This window comes from Solanum pennellii, chromosome 5 (genome assembly GCF_001406875.1).
Source record: "Solanum pennellii chromosome 5, SPENNV200".
Taxonomy (NCBI): domain Eukaryota; kingdom Viridiplantae; phylum Streptophyta; class Magnoliopsida; order Solanales; family Solanaceae; genus Solanum; species Solanum pennellii.
The window spans coordinates 66,836,550-66,853,395 of NC_028641.1; the positions used below are offsets into that span (position 1 = coordinate 66,836,550).

The 16,846-nt window shown below is 35.3% G+C and overlaps 1 protein-coding gene across 1 annotated transcript; it reads right to left on the minus strand.

Moving 5' to 3' along the window:
• Positions 1-9,071: 9,071 nt before the first annotated feature.
• Positions 9,072-10,888, minus strand: LOC107019652. The gene is made up of 4 exons (XM_015220065.1): positions 10,204-10,888; positions 9,908-10,112; positions 9,624-9,820; positions 9,072-9,247 (listed from the first exon to the last, which is right to left on the minus strand). The coding sequence occupies exons 1-4, from the start codon at positions 10,886-10,888 to the stop codon at positions 9,072-9,074; spliced, it is 1,263 nt and encodes a 420-aa protein (XP_015075551.1).
• Between the last annotated feature and the right edge of the window lie 5,958 nt (positions 10,889-16,846).

The window sequence follows — 16,846 nt, forward strand, 5'->3', positions numbered from 1 at the left end:
CTTTGATGCATTAGAATTTCATCCTTGGACCTAGGTAATTCAATGGAATGATAATAACTTAACCCTCCCAAGTCCTTCATGTTAAATGCTTTCGGTAATGCATCTTTGGTTTCTTCAATTAGATTGAGATTGTCACCTGCAATAAGCATGTCATCGATATAGACTAATACAATGGTTATACCTTTTGTGCTCCTTTTAGTGAAGAGAGAAAGATCATATTAACTTCGTTGAAAATGCCTAGGTGCTTGTTTTAACCCATAAAAGGATTTCTTTAGCCTTTATACCGCTTTATCCTCCCCCCAACTGTGAAATCCTTGAGGTAAATCCATGTAAATCTCATCAAACAAATCACCTTGCAGAAAGGCATTAAAGACATCCATTTGATGAAGGAAGACACCTATTACCTAGGGTATGAACACATTGGATTTGACTTTTACTTTTACATGTGGTGCCATTGTCTACAAGACATTATTTTCTATAAGTTGGTGTACTTGCATGATACATAGAACAATTGGTTTTATAGGTTTTTATTTTTATTAAAAAATTATATGTGTTAGATGATTTTTACTGTTAATATTCAATTTAAAGAATTTTAGACAAGTGTTCCTGAATTTCTTATCTTAGATTCTTTTTCATTTTTGGATTTAGATCATGATTAAAAACACAGTGAACATTTGACTGCATATTTAATGTTAAAAAAAACTTCAATATAGTTGGTTATTTTAAGGATTAATATATGTATGAATTTTTGAATCCAGATAATGTACATGAATATCTCAAAATAGTTGATATATTTTCATCGATATGTCAACTGCAATGAGAATATTGATCTCCAAACTTAAGTGAAAATCTAAACGTTGACGTAATATCAATATGATATAGAAGAACAGAAGACTCTAGAGGTATTAGACGTGTCTATGATACCTCATAATATATTTCCAAATTAATGCAGTTTTCTTTTAAAACAATCTAATGTTATTCCACATGAAAAATTGGATCTTACGAAAAAGATATGTATCTTTCTATGATATTTAGAACAGTAAGGGGGTTATGTTTACATATGTGTAATTTTAGACTATGCATTTATAATGTAATTTGTGCTTGATAGTATGTGATTACGTTGTCAAGTACTAAAAAAATAGAATGGATCTTGGAAGAATGGTGTATGCATGGTTAATTTCTTTTTCAACTTCTTATTTTACTTTTAATTTTATGAGATTATTATAGCTTTATACTACATATCAAGATTCAATCTATTATCTGTGTGGAATTTTTATTTCTCCCCTTTGTTAATTGCTTTTCAATTTAAATTTCTATTTTTTTAATATATTGTGTGTACTGTATATTGTTGGATATTCGCCTACAACACCACACTTCATGGGTCTAAACATGAAATACAAAGGTAGTCGAAAGATCAAAAAAAAGGGGGTTGGACAATCAAACTGAATCTTAAAATAAATTAGTGTTACATTGTTTATTATTGACATTTTACTATGACTTTGTCTACCATTTCATCCATTATTTTTATTAGTATTAATTTTATGAAATTAAACTTCTAGTTGATATTTTCTAATACTTTGTTTGATTTAGAAGTTGTTGTGGAAATATATTTTGCACAAGGAGAAGACGGAAGCATGTTTTGATAAGAGCGAGAAGGACTGCCTATTGATTAATGGAAAGAGTCCTTCTTTCTTTACAGTAATGATTGAAGAAGATATCTTAGAAGTTCTGATAAAGTGTGGTTATTTACGTATGCTTATTTCCTCAACTATCTACTTGTTTGTGTGAAATTTTGAGCAACCCTATACAGACAATACAATTGTGATATTAAAACTCATCCTTAATTGCCTTTTAAGCTCTGTAAAAGCAGATTCATGTGAACTCAGAAAATCATAGGTTTCTTCTCGGCTATGATAACCAACTCTAGGAAATAGAGTCAGTGGCATAGCCGCGTGTAGTGAACGGTGGCCAATAGAATATTCTTTAACGAAAAATTATAGTATATAAATGGAAAATTATATGAAGTATATAGGTCCAACAATATTTTTCATATGTATCGACTAAATATTAAATACTCTTAACGGAATTTTTTTTTATTTTACTTACAGGAATTTTCAAGAAGAAGAATTTTCTACAAGTTAATAATATGAGAGTTTTTGAAGTCAGTGTCACTTTTAAATGAAAAGTGTGAACAAATATATTTCTTAATGTTTTTTTCTTTCATGATTTATTTTGGCCTCGTGATCACTATCCTGTTTTAAAAGGCAACTTTTCAGTTTTCAACGAGTTTAAAACAAACATGGAATGTTTATGTTTGTAAAATTAAGAAAGAAAAAATTGTGTATAAAATTTGTATTATAAACAATTGTACCACCCAAAACCCAAAAGACTTCCATGGATATAGTCGTAAACTTATTTTATATATCGATATGTGGTATTTCTTAGTTTAATTTAAGCAAAACAATTTCAGTTTTTTCCTCCAAAGTTTGCTACATCAGTTTCACATCTGATTGATCGAGAAATCAATCTGGAGGACTCATGTGGACTATAATGGAGGGTAACAATATGTAAGCATAACGTTTCCCTGGCTACTAAACAAGGATGGCCGGAGTTTTCATAAGAACATGATGTGAAATGAGCGAATTCATAGTGTTTTAGTATATTCTGAGTGATGAACACTTCATTGTTCAAATATTTGGAACAAGCGGTTGTGAAAGGAGGAGTCTTCCAAAACCATTTAGCCTGGTGGTTGAGTTACATCAAGTAAAATATAATCTAACAGAGGACAATCATGGTATGTTTTCTGTTCACTACACTTCATTGTTCAAATGTTTATGTTGTATTGTCTTAAACGTTCTGTGCTTTCAGTATTTTCTTACTGTTATTTGTTGTTATGTAATGAAAAAGTTGTCGAGAGTGAGCCTGCTGATTCAAGAGATACACCATCCCTTAACACAATCAACTATTGGTGTTTGGTAGATGTTCATGGTCGTAATTTTCTGGTAATGAATATCATTCCTTCTGTCATTTTGGTGAATTGTAATATTCTTGATGTTTGATTGAATATTTATCAATCTACATTGCTTGAGTTTCAATATGTTTCAAGCTTAGCGCCTTTGAAGCAGGATATTCTAATGATGTCACTAATGTTTCTTTAAATGTTTTCTAATTGAGGATGTGCTTGAAGAATTGTGAGGTTTGATTTTCTCAAAATAGATGAATAAGTTCATTAGTTAGACCTCTCTTTATCGTACTTGTTTTTTTTTATCAAAGCAACTAACTAATTTCCATTCTTAATTAAGTGTGCAGACATTTTTTTGCCAATAATAAATATTGCTTCTTCGATTTATAATCTAAAGAAGAAAATTTCATTTAGAAGCATTAATTTTCTTGTAAGAAAAATCTACGTTTGCATTGTTTTTTCTGAGAGTTCTATCATCACTTAAACTTACATTACACTGGTATTATTGAGTTTCAGTTTATTCTCTTCTTGTGTGATTTTAGGCTGAAATATTCTTTATTTCCTAGTCTATGTATTTCTCGTTGCATCTAAACCGCCTTTATGTCTGTATAGAAATTTCAGAATATTGGCGAAAATATTTACCCAACGGACAAACATTTGGAAGGTGCATTGTTTTGCTTCGAGGGCAAGATAAAAGAATTTGGCCTATCTATTATCATAGCAGATTAAAGTTTGAAGTTTTAACAAGTGGATGGGATAAAGTTACTGCAGCTTATGACATGAATGCGGTAGATAAATTTCTTTTTCAACTTGTAGATCAACAGGGACGTCTATTTGATGTACGCAAAGTATTTGGAGTTGATAGCCTCAAGTAGTTACAAAAGGAATGAAAGATAATAAGAGCTATACTGGTTCTTTATTGATGGTTTTGTTAACCAACATTTAATCATTGTCGCGATAGTTCATATATCCTGTACTATCATTCAATAGTTTCAACTGTTACCTAGCACTCTTCCCGAATTATCATTTCATCAAACACAAACTTGAAACTTGTATTTTCGTCCTGTCAAGACATGATCATGGTAACCTTTTCAAAAAAATTTGCATTTCAAACATCTGCAATATTTTAAGACATATTTTTTGTGTCTAGTTACAATGTTTGTTTTATTTTGTATTATGGGTTCCATTTTAAGTAAACATGAATTACTTGTAAAAATTCATGTTTTTTTCTTCTTAAGCTCACATATGCATAGTAATCCTATCTTATAAGATGAAGCAACATAAACATAGTATTTAATTAGATGATTCTTACGATAAAAACACTAATCTATCTGAATATACTACATATTCGAATAAACTTTTTTAGAATAAGTGTGGTCACTACCAGTCACCAGACCAGGTCCCTTGCCACAACTCGAAGTAAGAACAAAGAGTAAGTAACAACAGAAAACAACACAAGCAGTTTACGTGGTAACTTCCTTGCTCAAGAGAGTAAAACCACGACCTGTCACACAGAATTTTCAACCGTTTTCACTAATCTTCAGAAGCAAAGTTAAACCCGATTAAAACAACGTGAGAAAAAGTTATTAATCTCACAACCAAGAAATAATTCTATTGCTTGAAGAGCCTAAGCAGATTTCACTTTGCCCACTAAGCTATCACCTCTAAACAACTTAGGATTCAACTAACCAACACGCAGGTTGCCCACTTAATAACCATGCTCCGAATGACATAGGATTTTTGCTAAGAAACACACAATGTTGCCCACTAAATCAGTTGGACTGAATTGATTTAGCATTTTCACCACAAACATCTATCTGATCCCTTTATAGATGGAGGAAGAGATTTACAATTTATGTGCAGAAGAAATAATCTTAAGATAACTAAGCTTCCAGCTCTTTCATATTTGAGTTGATCTTGAGGATGCTTTTTCACTCCTTTTGTAAGCCATTGCAAGAGTTCTTGAGATGCCTTTTCAAGTTGCAAAAACTAATTGTGAGTATATGGATGTTTTGTTTATGTAGAAAGGTAACAAAACGACAAACAATCCCATTGGCTGAGGTTTCTGGCGCGTCTGCCACTTCTGCCACTGTTGGAGATTGTGCACCATCTTTTTGTAGTTTATCCAGCTGGCAGTGAAATATATATTGAGCAAAGAACAAGGTTCCTTCATAAGGTCCCTAAGTTTGTCAAATCATCAAACTACAAATAAAATTTCCCCCCTTTTTGATGATGACAAACAATACACCAGTGCCTACATGTTCTTTCATGTTTCCTTCCCCCTGTCGATATTCTAGTACACTAGTACCTAACTGTTCTACCATGTTTCCTTTCCCCTATCGATAAAGACCTACCAGTTGCATGTACATTCGCACAGTGAATCAGGTCTGACTCTGGATTTGTTAAATCATCAAAACTACGAATAATATTTTCCCCCTTGTCGATGATGACAAACCATACACCAATGCCCGCATTTCTTTCCCCTGTCAAGTGGACACACTCCTTAGTTTCCTACACTATGGACCAGGTACCTTTAAAAGGTCCTTGAGTTACACTGGCACCTGCACCTGAGTTACACTTGTGCCTGCATGTTTTCCTTCCCCCGTCGCTTTTTTCTTTCCTCCTCCCTTGTACTTCTTACCAACTTAAGCATCATCTGAACACCCCCAATTTATTCCCCCTTTTTGCCTCATAAAAAAGTAGTGCAGTAAACCAACAAAAGAAGTATGATTGATAAGTAAGATCACAGTCAAGGACAACACCAACATAGTTAATAATCCAAAAAGCAATAGAATTTAGCCACAACAAAACAAGATTATATTTCATGAGCATAACAAAATCATCATTCAATACATTGAAGTTAAACTAAAAACTGAGAACCCCAGAAACTATCCACACAAAAAATGACACAGGAAGGACAATGAGGAGGAAGGTAGAGGAGAGAGGGAGTTGATACCAAGGGTGAGTCTAGAGTTTGCTGCATCGTTATCTTTAATCATCTTCTCTTGAAGAGCAATAAATTTTGCCAGAGGCTCATCATTCTGCTTTTGTAGCTTTTGGACAACCTCGGTACCAGGTCCCTCTGTTTGCGCTTTGAGCAGGTCTTCTTTTAATAGAGCAATTGCAGCTTCATTGTTCCTCAATAGCACTGTTATCACATCCAATTCATGTTTCAATTGGTCCTGTTCCTTGATCAACTGAGAACTTTACTCAGTGTATTTTCCTTCCTTTCAATACACTCACATGATGAATAGCTCAGTTGTAGAAGCCACAATTTTTTAATTTTTTTCGTAACAAACTTTTTTCTCGCAGAAGTGTTAGTTTTTTTTTTGATTTTACCCTTACTTTCTTAGATGACGTGTCCCTTGTATCAACAGAAGTTGCTTCAAAAAAGGAAACAAACCACTAGATCTATATTATTTAGAGAATCTAGAATTTTATTTGAAGAAGAAGGGTATTGAGACATGATTGTTTGAAAGAAAATACTTAAATGCTAGAGAGAGATAGAGAGATTAAGAGTGTTTTAATGTTAGACTTAGAGAGAAAAGTTGGAATGTAATAAGATGGAGTGTATAAAAGGCACTATCAAAAGAACTTAAAATAGTGTGTGAGGTCCCTAGATATATGCATCACTTGGATTAGAGGCTATGAGACAACGGTCAGAAGGATCGATGACTGACATGTGACAATCTAGATGGTTCTCATTTGACAGCGTAAAACAAATTCAAAGAGTGGTAACCTTGGGAAGGACCAGGTCCTCAACTGCAAATGAAATACAATTCCTGAATGGTTCTGGCCATTCTCTGCTTATGTGCTTTCCATGGATATATACCTACATTCAGGTACAAAGACGATCTTACTTAAATAATGCATTAAAAGTTTTGTGGATACCTTTCCTCCAGATCTTAGCCAAAATAAGGAACTAGAGGCTTCTTGATGAGATTAGGTTAGTGCATGTTCATCATCCCTAACTTCAGCCTATTGCTCTCAAAGCGATCCTCAGTGAGAGCTTTAGTAAAGATGTCTGCAATCGAATCTTCAGTCCTGCAGTATTTCATGATGATAATCCCTTTCTCAACATTATATCTAAAAAAGTCATGCCTGACATCAATGTGCTTGGTTATTTTGTGTTGGACTGATTCTTTCCCATGTTAACTGCACTAACATTATCATAGATGAGAGGAATGGTGTTGATGTGGACTCCAAAATCCTCAGGCTATTGTTTTATCCAAAGAAGTTGGGCACATCTGGAAGCAGCAGCTACACACTAAGCCTCAACTGTTGAGAGAGCCACTGAATGAGTGAGGATCCAAGGAAATGTGTCATTCCAGAAGTTCTCTTTCTATCAAGTTGATATCCTCATGATTCTCTTAGCTGCTTTTAGATGAGATTCTCTGGGACATGCTTGGAACCGTGCACACATTTCCACGCTGAATACCATGTCCGACCTGCGTGCATATGAAACTTATTTAGCATCTCCTTTGTATGCTTCCCTTGATAGATTAAGGTGCTACTGGAGGTTTGCTTAATCTGCAGACCTATGAAGAATTCAGCTCTTCCATCATACTCATCTCAAATTTGTTTCCTATGAGAGTAGCAAATTCTTCATACAGATGTTCAGAAGTTTCTCCGAAAATGATATCATCCACATACACCTGAATGATGAGAAATTCTTGATCTATTTTTATAAAACCCAATGTATTGTCAATTTTCCCCTATTGAAGCTATTCTTTAGTAAACACTTTGACAACCTTTCATACCATGCTCTAGGTGCCTGCTTCAGACCATACACATCTTTGTTGAGTTTGAACACATGATTTGGCAAATTTGTATCCTCAACTCCACGTGGTTGTTTAACATATACTGCTTCCTTCATATCAACATTTAAAAAGAAACTTTTAACATTCAGTTTGAACCCAAGAAAGTTGCAAATGCTATGAGGATTATGATAGCCTACATTCTCATCCGGCTTATTTTTGAACACCCACCTGGTCCCTATAATTGTTCTGTCAGCAAGTCTTGGGACCAGGTACCGCACATTGCTTTGCTCAAACTGATACAATTCATCTTGCACAGAGATTACTCAAACAGCATCCATCAGGGCTTCTTTTAAATTTATAGGCTTAATAATACAGATAAATGCTAAGAATTCAACCAGATTCCTTGTTTTTAAACTGGTTTGTATCCCAGAATTCAGATGAGAGATGAGACTTTCAAGGTGGTGAGATGAACTATGCTTCCATCCAGATCTAGAGCCCAGAGACTGTTGTTGATCCATCTGTTCTTCTTCATCTTCAGAATCATCATTAGTAGTGGGAGGATGAGTTTCCTCTTGGCTTGCATCATTAGAAGGACCAGGTCCCACAGTAGGTTGGTCGTCCTCTTTCACTTTCTCAGATGGACTAAGATCAGCAACATCAGAGTCAAGTTTCACCTCAACTTCATTCCTACTTACTACATGGTTCTGGAATTTTAATAGCTCCCGCAAATCATCATCATCATTCATATCAACAGTCTCAGACTTTGACTTGAGAAACATAGTCCACATAATCTTGAGTAGTCATCCACAACCACTAAAATGTACTTTTTCTCGCTTCAGCTTTGGATCTTCACAGGTTCACGCAAGTCCATATGTATTAACTCAAGAACCCTTGAAGAACTACTTGCTTCTTTGATTTTAATGAAAATCTGATTTGTTTCCCTTGGACACATGCATCACACACTTTACTGTCATTGAATTTCATCTTTGGCAGACCACGGACCAGGTCCCTATAAACCAATTTGTTCAGTAGAGAAGAGCTCACATGACCTAGTCTCATGTGGCGGAAGTTAGCACTTTCACTTTGAGCACTTAGACATGTCAGATCATCTCCATGAGTTATTTCTAATTCTGCCGCATACATGTTTTTCCTTCTTCTGGCAGTCAAAATCGCCCTCTTTTTGCAATTGCCAAAAATTGACACCTCCTACTTAAATTGCCATGAGTGAAAGGAAGTTTTTGGTATTTCCAGTTATGTGCTTTAAGAAGCCACGGTCCATGTACCAACATGTTCTGCTACTTCCTTCACTCACGTGCAATAACATTAGTTGTTAGATTTGGGAACCCACTTCAATCTGAGTTCCAATAAGCTGACAAAGGTGTAATGAGAGTGTTTATTGCCCAGTGTGGAAACTTTGTCTTCTTCAAGTTTGAGACACTATGAACTAGAGCAGATCCTCTATTTCTAGCAGTTTCTTGTCTAGGCTTTTTGCCAGTAGGACCAGCTCCCCTTAGCTGAGTCCTTTCTACTTAGAATAGACAGAAAAATTTTCTTGTGAAGCTTTCCAGGTAGGACAATCTCCTTTCAGATGGTTGTATCGACCATAGTGAAGAACAGTAAATTGTCTGAGACAAACACATATTTGTTGTGGGGGTCGTAAAGAGGAGTAATATTCAAACTTCCTAACCCCCTTTTGTTATAGTTGCTTTTAATTGTAACATTAGATAGAAGTTTGGTTGAGCTAGTCCATTTTAAGGATACTTGTAGTTCCTTCTTAAGACGGACCAGGTCCCTCTCCATCTGATTATTTCCTTCCAGGGCGAAGGCAAGTCTAGTTTCAGCCGTGTTTAAGTTGCTTTCTAACTCTTCCTACACATTAGTAGCTTCCCCCTTCCTTTTACCAGATTTCTCAATCATCAAATCCAGGTTCTCCATAAGTTCCAGTTTCTCATATTCAAGAACCATCATTTGTTTCTCAAGAACAGACATCTGAACTACCATTACTTCCTTTTCTTCATTTATACCATCAAGACTATTGTTTATAGAGTCCCTTTCAGTAGTTAACTCTATAATAGAGTCAATCAAGACATTTGCTAACCTTCTCAACCGTTTAATAGAGTACGTACTCAAGTTTTGCTTAAAGTCAAGAAGAGTTACCCTATCTTCATCATCATCCTCATCTTACTTAGCCACGAGAGAAAACATCCCATTGAATACGTTAGCCTCGTCTTGAATCACCAGCATTGATTCATCTTTGGGACAATTTGAATCTCCTGACTTGCTTGAAGAGTCTCCCCATGCAGCAAGAGCTTTCTTCACTACATAATGAGCTGCAGCTTTTCTCGCACTTTTGTCTGGTACCAGGTCCCTTCGTTTGTCCTTTTCACCTCCTGGACTTTGATACTTCTTTTTTTTCAGCTTTGAACATCGGACAGTCCCTTATAAAGTGCCCAGCCTTTCCACATTTGTGACATGAGTCACTAGCAGTTGCAGCTCGAGGAGGGTTCCCTCCTTTTCTAAACCTTCTATTTTTTCTTATGATCTTCTGAAATTTCTTGGGAAGATAGTCCATATCATCTTCTTCACTACACACTTCTCCAGGAGTAAATTTGAGTACTAGAGACTTGTCTTTCTTGGCCTCCTTCTTTGAGAGGTCTTGACTTCTAGTCATTTCATATGTCTTGAGATTTCCAATAAGAGCATCCATCCTCAGAACTTTCAGATCCTTGGCTTCAGTGATAGCAACTACTTTGCTTTCCCATGACTGAGGAAGAATTCGAAGAACTTTGCTAACTTGCTTACTAGTACTGATTGGCTCTCCAAGACATCGTAGCTCATTAGTTATGGAGGAAAGTTTAGTATACATGTCATGAATAGTTTCCCCTTCCTTCATTCTGAAATTTTCATATTGAGAAGTGAGCATATCCACCTTTGATTCCTTCACCTGCTCAGTACCTTCATGAGAAGTCCTGAGACAATCCCAGATCTCTTTTCCTGATTCAAAGGCAGAAACACGATTATTTTCTTCAGCACCTGTACCACAAACCAACATCTTCTTAGCCTTGTAACCTTTCTCAGTGTTCTTTTTGTCCGCTTCGCTGTATTGTTGACGAGTCTCTGGAACAATTCTAGTTGTCTCACCGTCCTTTACTTCAGAGGTTGGCATAAAAAGCCCATCCAATACAATGTCCTATAATTGACTATCCTTAGCCATAAGATAGTCATGCGTTCTTGTTTTCCACCAACTATCGAAATGACCATTGAAACGTGGCGGTCGAGTTGAGGATTGCCCTTCTTCTAGGTTAAGTGGAGAAGCCATTCTGATACACGAACCACTCTCTTGGTATCAACGAGCTAGAGAGTACCTGATCTGATACAACTTATTATAATACGTGCATCCACTTACCAATCAATTGACCAGGTCCCTTGACACAGCTCAAAGTAAGAACAAAGAGTAAGTAACAACAGAAAATTGTACAAGCAGTTTACGTGGAAACCACCTTGCTCAAGGGAGTAAAACCACGACTTGTCACACAGGATTTTCAACTATTTTCACTAATCTTCACAAGCAAAAGTGAAACTCGATTACAACAACGTGAGAAAAATCTATTAATCTCACAACCAAGCAATAAATCTATTGCTTAAAGCCTAAGCAGATTTCACTCTGCCTACTAAGTTGTCACCTTTAGACAACTTAGGATTCAACTAAGCAACACGCAGGTTGCCCACTAAATCACCACGCTCCAAATGACTTAGGATTTTTGCTAAGAAACACACAATGTTGCCCACTAAATCAGTTGGACTCAATTGATTTAGGATTTTCACCCCAAATATCCATCTGATCCCTTTATAGATGGAGGAAGAGTTTTTATATTTTATGTTCAGACGAAATAATCTTAAGATAACTAAGCTTCCAGCTCTTTCAGATTTGAGTTGATCTTGAGGATGCTTTTTCACTTCTTTTGTAAGCCTTTGCAAGAGTTCTTGAGATGCCTTTTCAAGTTGCAAAAACTAATTGGGAGTATGTGGATGTTTTGTTTATGTAGAAAGGTCACAAAACGTAAAACAATCCCATTGGATGAGGTATCTAGCGCGTTTGCCACTTCTAGCACTGTTGGAGACTGTGCACCAATTTTTTGTACTTTCTCCAGCTGGCAGTGAAAAATATATTGATCCAAGAACCAGGATCCTTCATAAGGTCCCTAAGTTTGTCAAATCATCAAAACTACAAATAACAAAAATGCACAAACGCGTTTGAAAAGTCCATCTCATACACCTTTTCTATCAGGGTGGACATGGACAATCGAATACGTTGAAAATAAAAGCAACAAAGAATAAAATTTTGATGACGATCTTTTCTATTCCTATTTGACCACCTCTTTGCTCCCTTCTAATGATTCTACAAATGTGGCTACACATAAAACACCTAGAGGCTATGCAACTATTGTTGATCTTGGATCTACTATGTTCTACCAGGGGCGGAGCTATGAAATATATGTTAAATATCGACATTTTTGGATATATATTAATTATTGCATAACCTTGACACAATAGAGGTAGATAGACCAATTGCTAAGGCTGTGCAGAGCCGCCTCAATGTTTTGGTTCAAGCTCAAGTTTAGGCATCTAGTTCGGTTTTCTTTATTCCATTTTTCTATTTAAAAAAAAAAGAAGTTCAAAAGTGACCTTTTTAAAGTTAAGAAACACAAAAGGTCTTCTTTTGACTTTTCTTAATTTTAAAAACGTCACAACCAGAATCTACCCCTGGACGTGGTCGGTACTCAACAACCGTTGTTGGTCCCCAAGCGAACCCCCGTCCTGTTTGACTATAAGCAGAAGACTAACTTAATCACACAAAAGCGTAAAAATTGAAACAAAAGTTCATAAAAGTTAAAAACAAACTTTAACCCAAAAGAAAACTTTGAATAATCAAATATATACTAACCTAAAAACAGGAACCTTAAGTCTTTATAAGATTTAATAAAATAAATGAATAATACAGAATCGTCAACTATACTGACTATCTATGAAGCCTCTAGCTGACAAAGATGGAAGTCGGGACAAGACCCACGATGTCCTGACTAAACCGAAAAGTAAATAAGATCCTTTGGAAGCTAGGAGGCTCACCGTAGCTTATTAGAACTCTAGATGGATCAACGAAGCTTCTCTTGATGATCCTGAACACTCGTGTCTGCATCATGAAAAGATGCAGGCCAAATGGATCGGTACGTAGAATGTATGAGCATGTAAGGGGAACTCTAAAGCTTAACATAAGCTTCAAAACTTGATAAAAATGGAAAGATACTTACCACTTTTCAAACATTAAACTCAACTCAAGGAGTACTCAAGGATATCCAAAACTACTCAACTTACTAAGACTCATTCTATTATACTTAAGTCAGCTACTTCATTTTATAATGAGTTAAACCGTCTGAAACAACGTCGCAGAACAAAAAAGTCCTAAAGACAAGAAGTATCGTAGGTCTAAGGCAAAAACTAGTCTAGTCATAAACTAAAGGCCAGGCATGCTTAATTATACCATAATAAATTCATCCAAGTCAACTCACAAAAATAGAACTAAACACATAATCCCTGACTAGCATGGTACTATGCCCAAAATAGAACCAATCAAGTCCTATAACATGGTATCAAGAAAAGAAAATAAAAAACTAGCTACCTGCCCCCAATTAAGTCTAATCAAATTGTTATTACACATTCAACCTCAACCTAAGAGAAGGGAAGTCATAGTCTACCTTTAGGCTGATCTCGGGTTCTCTAAAATCACAATCTCAGAACTTTTCCCTTGTGAACGGCCTCAAAATGTTATCACACTATCAAAAATAGGATCACAACACCAATACAGTGATTTAAACACCAAATACACTTGAACGATAATAGGACAACTTTTGAATCAAATGGGAATCATGTGTGTTCTAAAATGGAACACAATAGGGTCTACAGAGTTGTCAAGAGAACCAACAAACAACAATTCAAAATTTACAGCACAAAAGCAAGTCATGACAACCTAAAATAACTCAAATTTATCTCGAATTGAGAGCCTACAATAGTTTCCGACCATCGACTCAAAAAAACTTTTATTTAACCATCATTAACAACAAAGTACACTTTGTTGGGTAAAATTACCTCTCTATAATAGTATTACTCAAATATTAATTGAGTAATACTCCATCCTTCCCATTTTATGTGAGGTAGTTTGAATCGATACAAAGTTTAAGAAAGAAAGAAATACTTTTAAAACTTGTGGCCCAAAATGAATGATAAAAAAATGTGTGGCTGTAAATCATTTTATTAAGGGTAAAATAGACATTTTATAGTTAATAATTATTTAATATAGAAATATATCATTCTTTTTGGGACAGACTAAAAAGGAAAGTAACTCATATAAAATGGGACATAGGGAGATATATTTTGTAAAATATCTATTACATATTAGGATAAAATATTAAATACTTATGGTAATCCTTATTAGTGTCATGCACATATCAAATTTCAACTATGCATATTAAAGACAAAAATTGTACTTAAATGATGTACATCATTTATGTTCATAACCTCAAGAGGAAAGACTATGGGCCACCTTTTTTAAATGGCTATCTTTTTTTCTATTTTGTGGAGTAGATTTGTTTACAAAATTCAGTGAGTAAGAAATAATACTACTAAAGAAATTTCACTTTCTCCAAAATTTAAACTTTGAATTTTTTTTGAAATGTTTTAATGATAACTGGTCATTTTGATCTATAAACTATAAGTAACTCTTTGACTATATTTTCAATTATAATTATTTACGAAAAAACTTTAATAATCCTTACTGTCTTTTATAACATCGTATACCATATGCACATTATACACGTGCAACGCCCGTGCCGTGAAACTAATATATATATATATATATATATATATATATATATATATGCACATAAGTTTAATTAATAAAATCGACCTCAAGAGGTTAGTGTATATCAAAATAAATTAATAAACACCGACCTCAAGAGGCTAGTATATTTAAATTATTATTTTATTTAAAACTAATCGAATGCATGATGTCAATATTTATTAACTATTTGTAAAAAAAATTGATAATTATATTAAAAGATACCAGCGTCCCGTGGTCGGTAAATTATCACTTGTTTAAAAAAGAATTGATGATTAATTTCCCTTTTCTCTCAAACCCTACCTCCCTCACTAGTTCACACCCATGCCCTTTGATCGACCCCGGCGCCATGTCAGCGCTGCAGCAGCAGGAGGGCGTCGCAACACTACTGGTCGCCGGCAGCAGGTAATTTTAACTTTCAAAAATTCATTTTTAGTCCTTATTTAACACATATCTATTGTTGTATGTTGGTTGTATTGCTGCTCTGAGCCTCGAATTGTGTTCAATTTCGGACCACGAGTTCAAGGTAATATTTTAGACCTTTTGACAATGTCAAACAGTAAATTCGGATGTGGATCCCGTGATTCCCATTTGATTCTAAAGTTGGCCCATTTTCTATTATATGTCTGTTGTGTTTAATTAACCTTATTGATGTTGTGATCTTATTTTTTGATAGCGTGAGAACACTCTGAGGCCATTTTCAAGGGAAAGGATCCGACATTGTGATATAGAGCAAGCGAGATTGACCTAAAGGTTGACTACGAATTCCATTCTCTTAGATTGAGATTGAATGTGTAAGTACATGTTGATTAGAGGGAATTGGGGTCGCATATCTAGTTTTTCTTATTTACTTTTCTTGATAGCATGTTTTTGGACTTGAGTAGCTCTATTTAGGTGTGATACCATGCTAGTCGAGGATTATATTGTTATTTCTATTTTAGTTAGTTGAATTCAATGTTGTTATTATGGTTTATGAAGTATACTTGGCCTTATTCTAGGACTACACTAGTTTTTGCCTTAGACCAGCGATACTTGTGGTATTTAGGACTTTTGCTTCTCCGATGTCGTTTTGGATGGTTTAACTCATTATAAACTAAAGTAGCAAACTCAATTCTAATAGAATGAGCCTTAGTTTAGGCGTTGATTCACTTTTTCAAAGATTCTATTCACTCTTCCAATTTCTATGGCCCATTGCGATACTAGACGTTTTATGCTTTATTGGGTGACTCAAGATTGGAGTCGTGCTGGCGGAGAGCCTTTTATAGATTCCTTGGGTTAAATGTTGTTCCGATGTAGTTTGGGTTATAGATGATACATGATATTTCGATGTTCTTATTGGTTCCCACATGTTTACTCTTGCTAACTGGGCTAGTGCCTTTTGGAGCTTACAATCGGTTTGGCAATGGTCTTATTGGTACGCTGAATTTAGTCTTGCTAGCTATAACTCAAAATTTAGAGCATAAAAACAAGTCATGGCAGCCTACAATAACTCAAATTTTCCTCCAATGGAGAGACTACAATAGTTCCAACCATTCACACACATATCCCCAACAGTTCATGATTACAAGACTTCAAACCACTAAAAATGGAGTTAAATTGATAGTATAATTGCTGATGGAAGTTGGTGTACTTAAAGGTGCCTTGTACTTTTCTCTTTGCTAATGCAACATATTAATTCCACAAATGTAAAAAGCAAGATGTTTAACCTTTGCAAATGTGGCAAGAATCCTTCAAACGCGAAGGCAAGAGAAGCTAAGGGCCTGCGAATGCGGTCGAGTCCCTGCGAAAGCGAAGGCCAGAGCCTAAACTTTTCAAATGTTTCCTGGACCCTGAAAAGGCGATGACCAAATCTCGTGGTCTCTGAAAACACAGCCCAAGACTTGAGAAAGCGAAGACCAAATTTGACTTTCACCAACGGATCCATGTCAGCTAGTTTTTGCAACTTGAAAAACTCTGACAAAGTATTTCGAATTTGTTCAGAATTTCGTATTACAAACGAGATATGCTACCCTACAAAATTTAATATTTTTGACTTAGTGGTACATAAAAAATTTTATGCGAGATCATATCGACAAAAATTGGCCCCAAATCAAAACTCCATTTAAGCCAACATCCACAAGGGGACTCGGAATTAGCCCGAGAGCCTCGAGATTCGCACAAAGGGTCGTTCACGAGAAAATTTGATATTCTATAGCTACACTCACTAATGGAGTTCTCATTCGAGCACGTTTA

Bases quoted from the DNA above. Each gene is read 5' to 3' on its own strand.
- LOC107019652 (XM_015220065.1), bottom strand. From the start codon at position 10,888: ATGCCAACCTCTGAAGTAAAGGACGGTGAGACAACTAGAATTGTTCCA. The intron at 10,113-10,203 runs GTGACTCATGTC...ATCAAAGTCCAG, and splicing joins TCCTCGAGCTGCAACTGCTA to GAGGTGAAAAGGACAAACGA. The intron at 9,821-9,907 runs GTAAGATGAGGA...ACGGTTGAGAAG, and splicing joins ATGTTTTCTCTCGTGGCTAA to GTTAGCAAATGTCTTGATTG.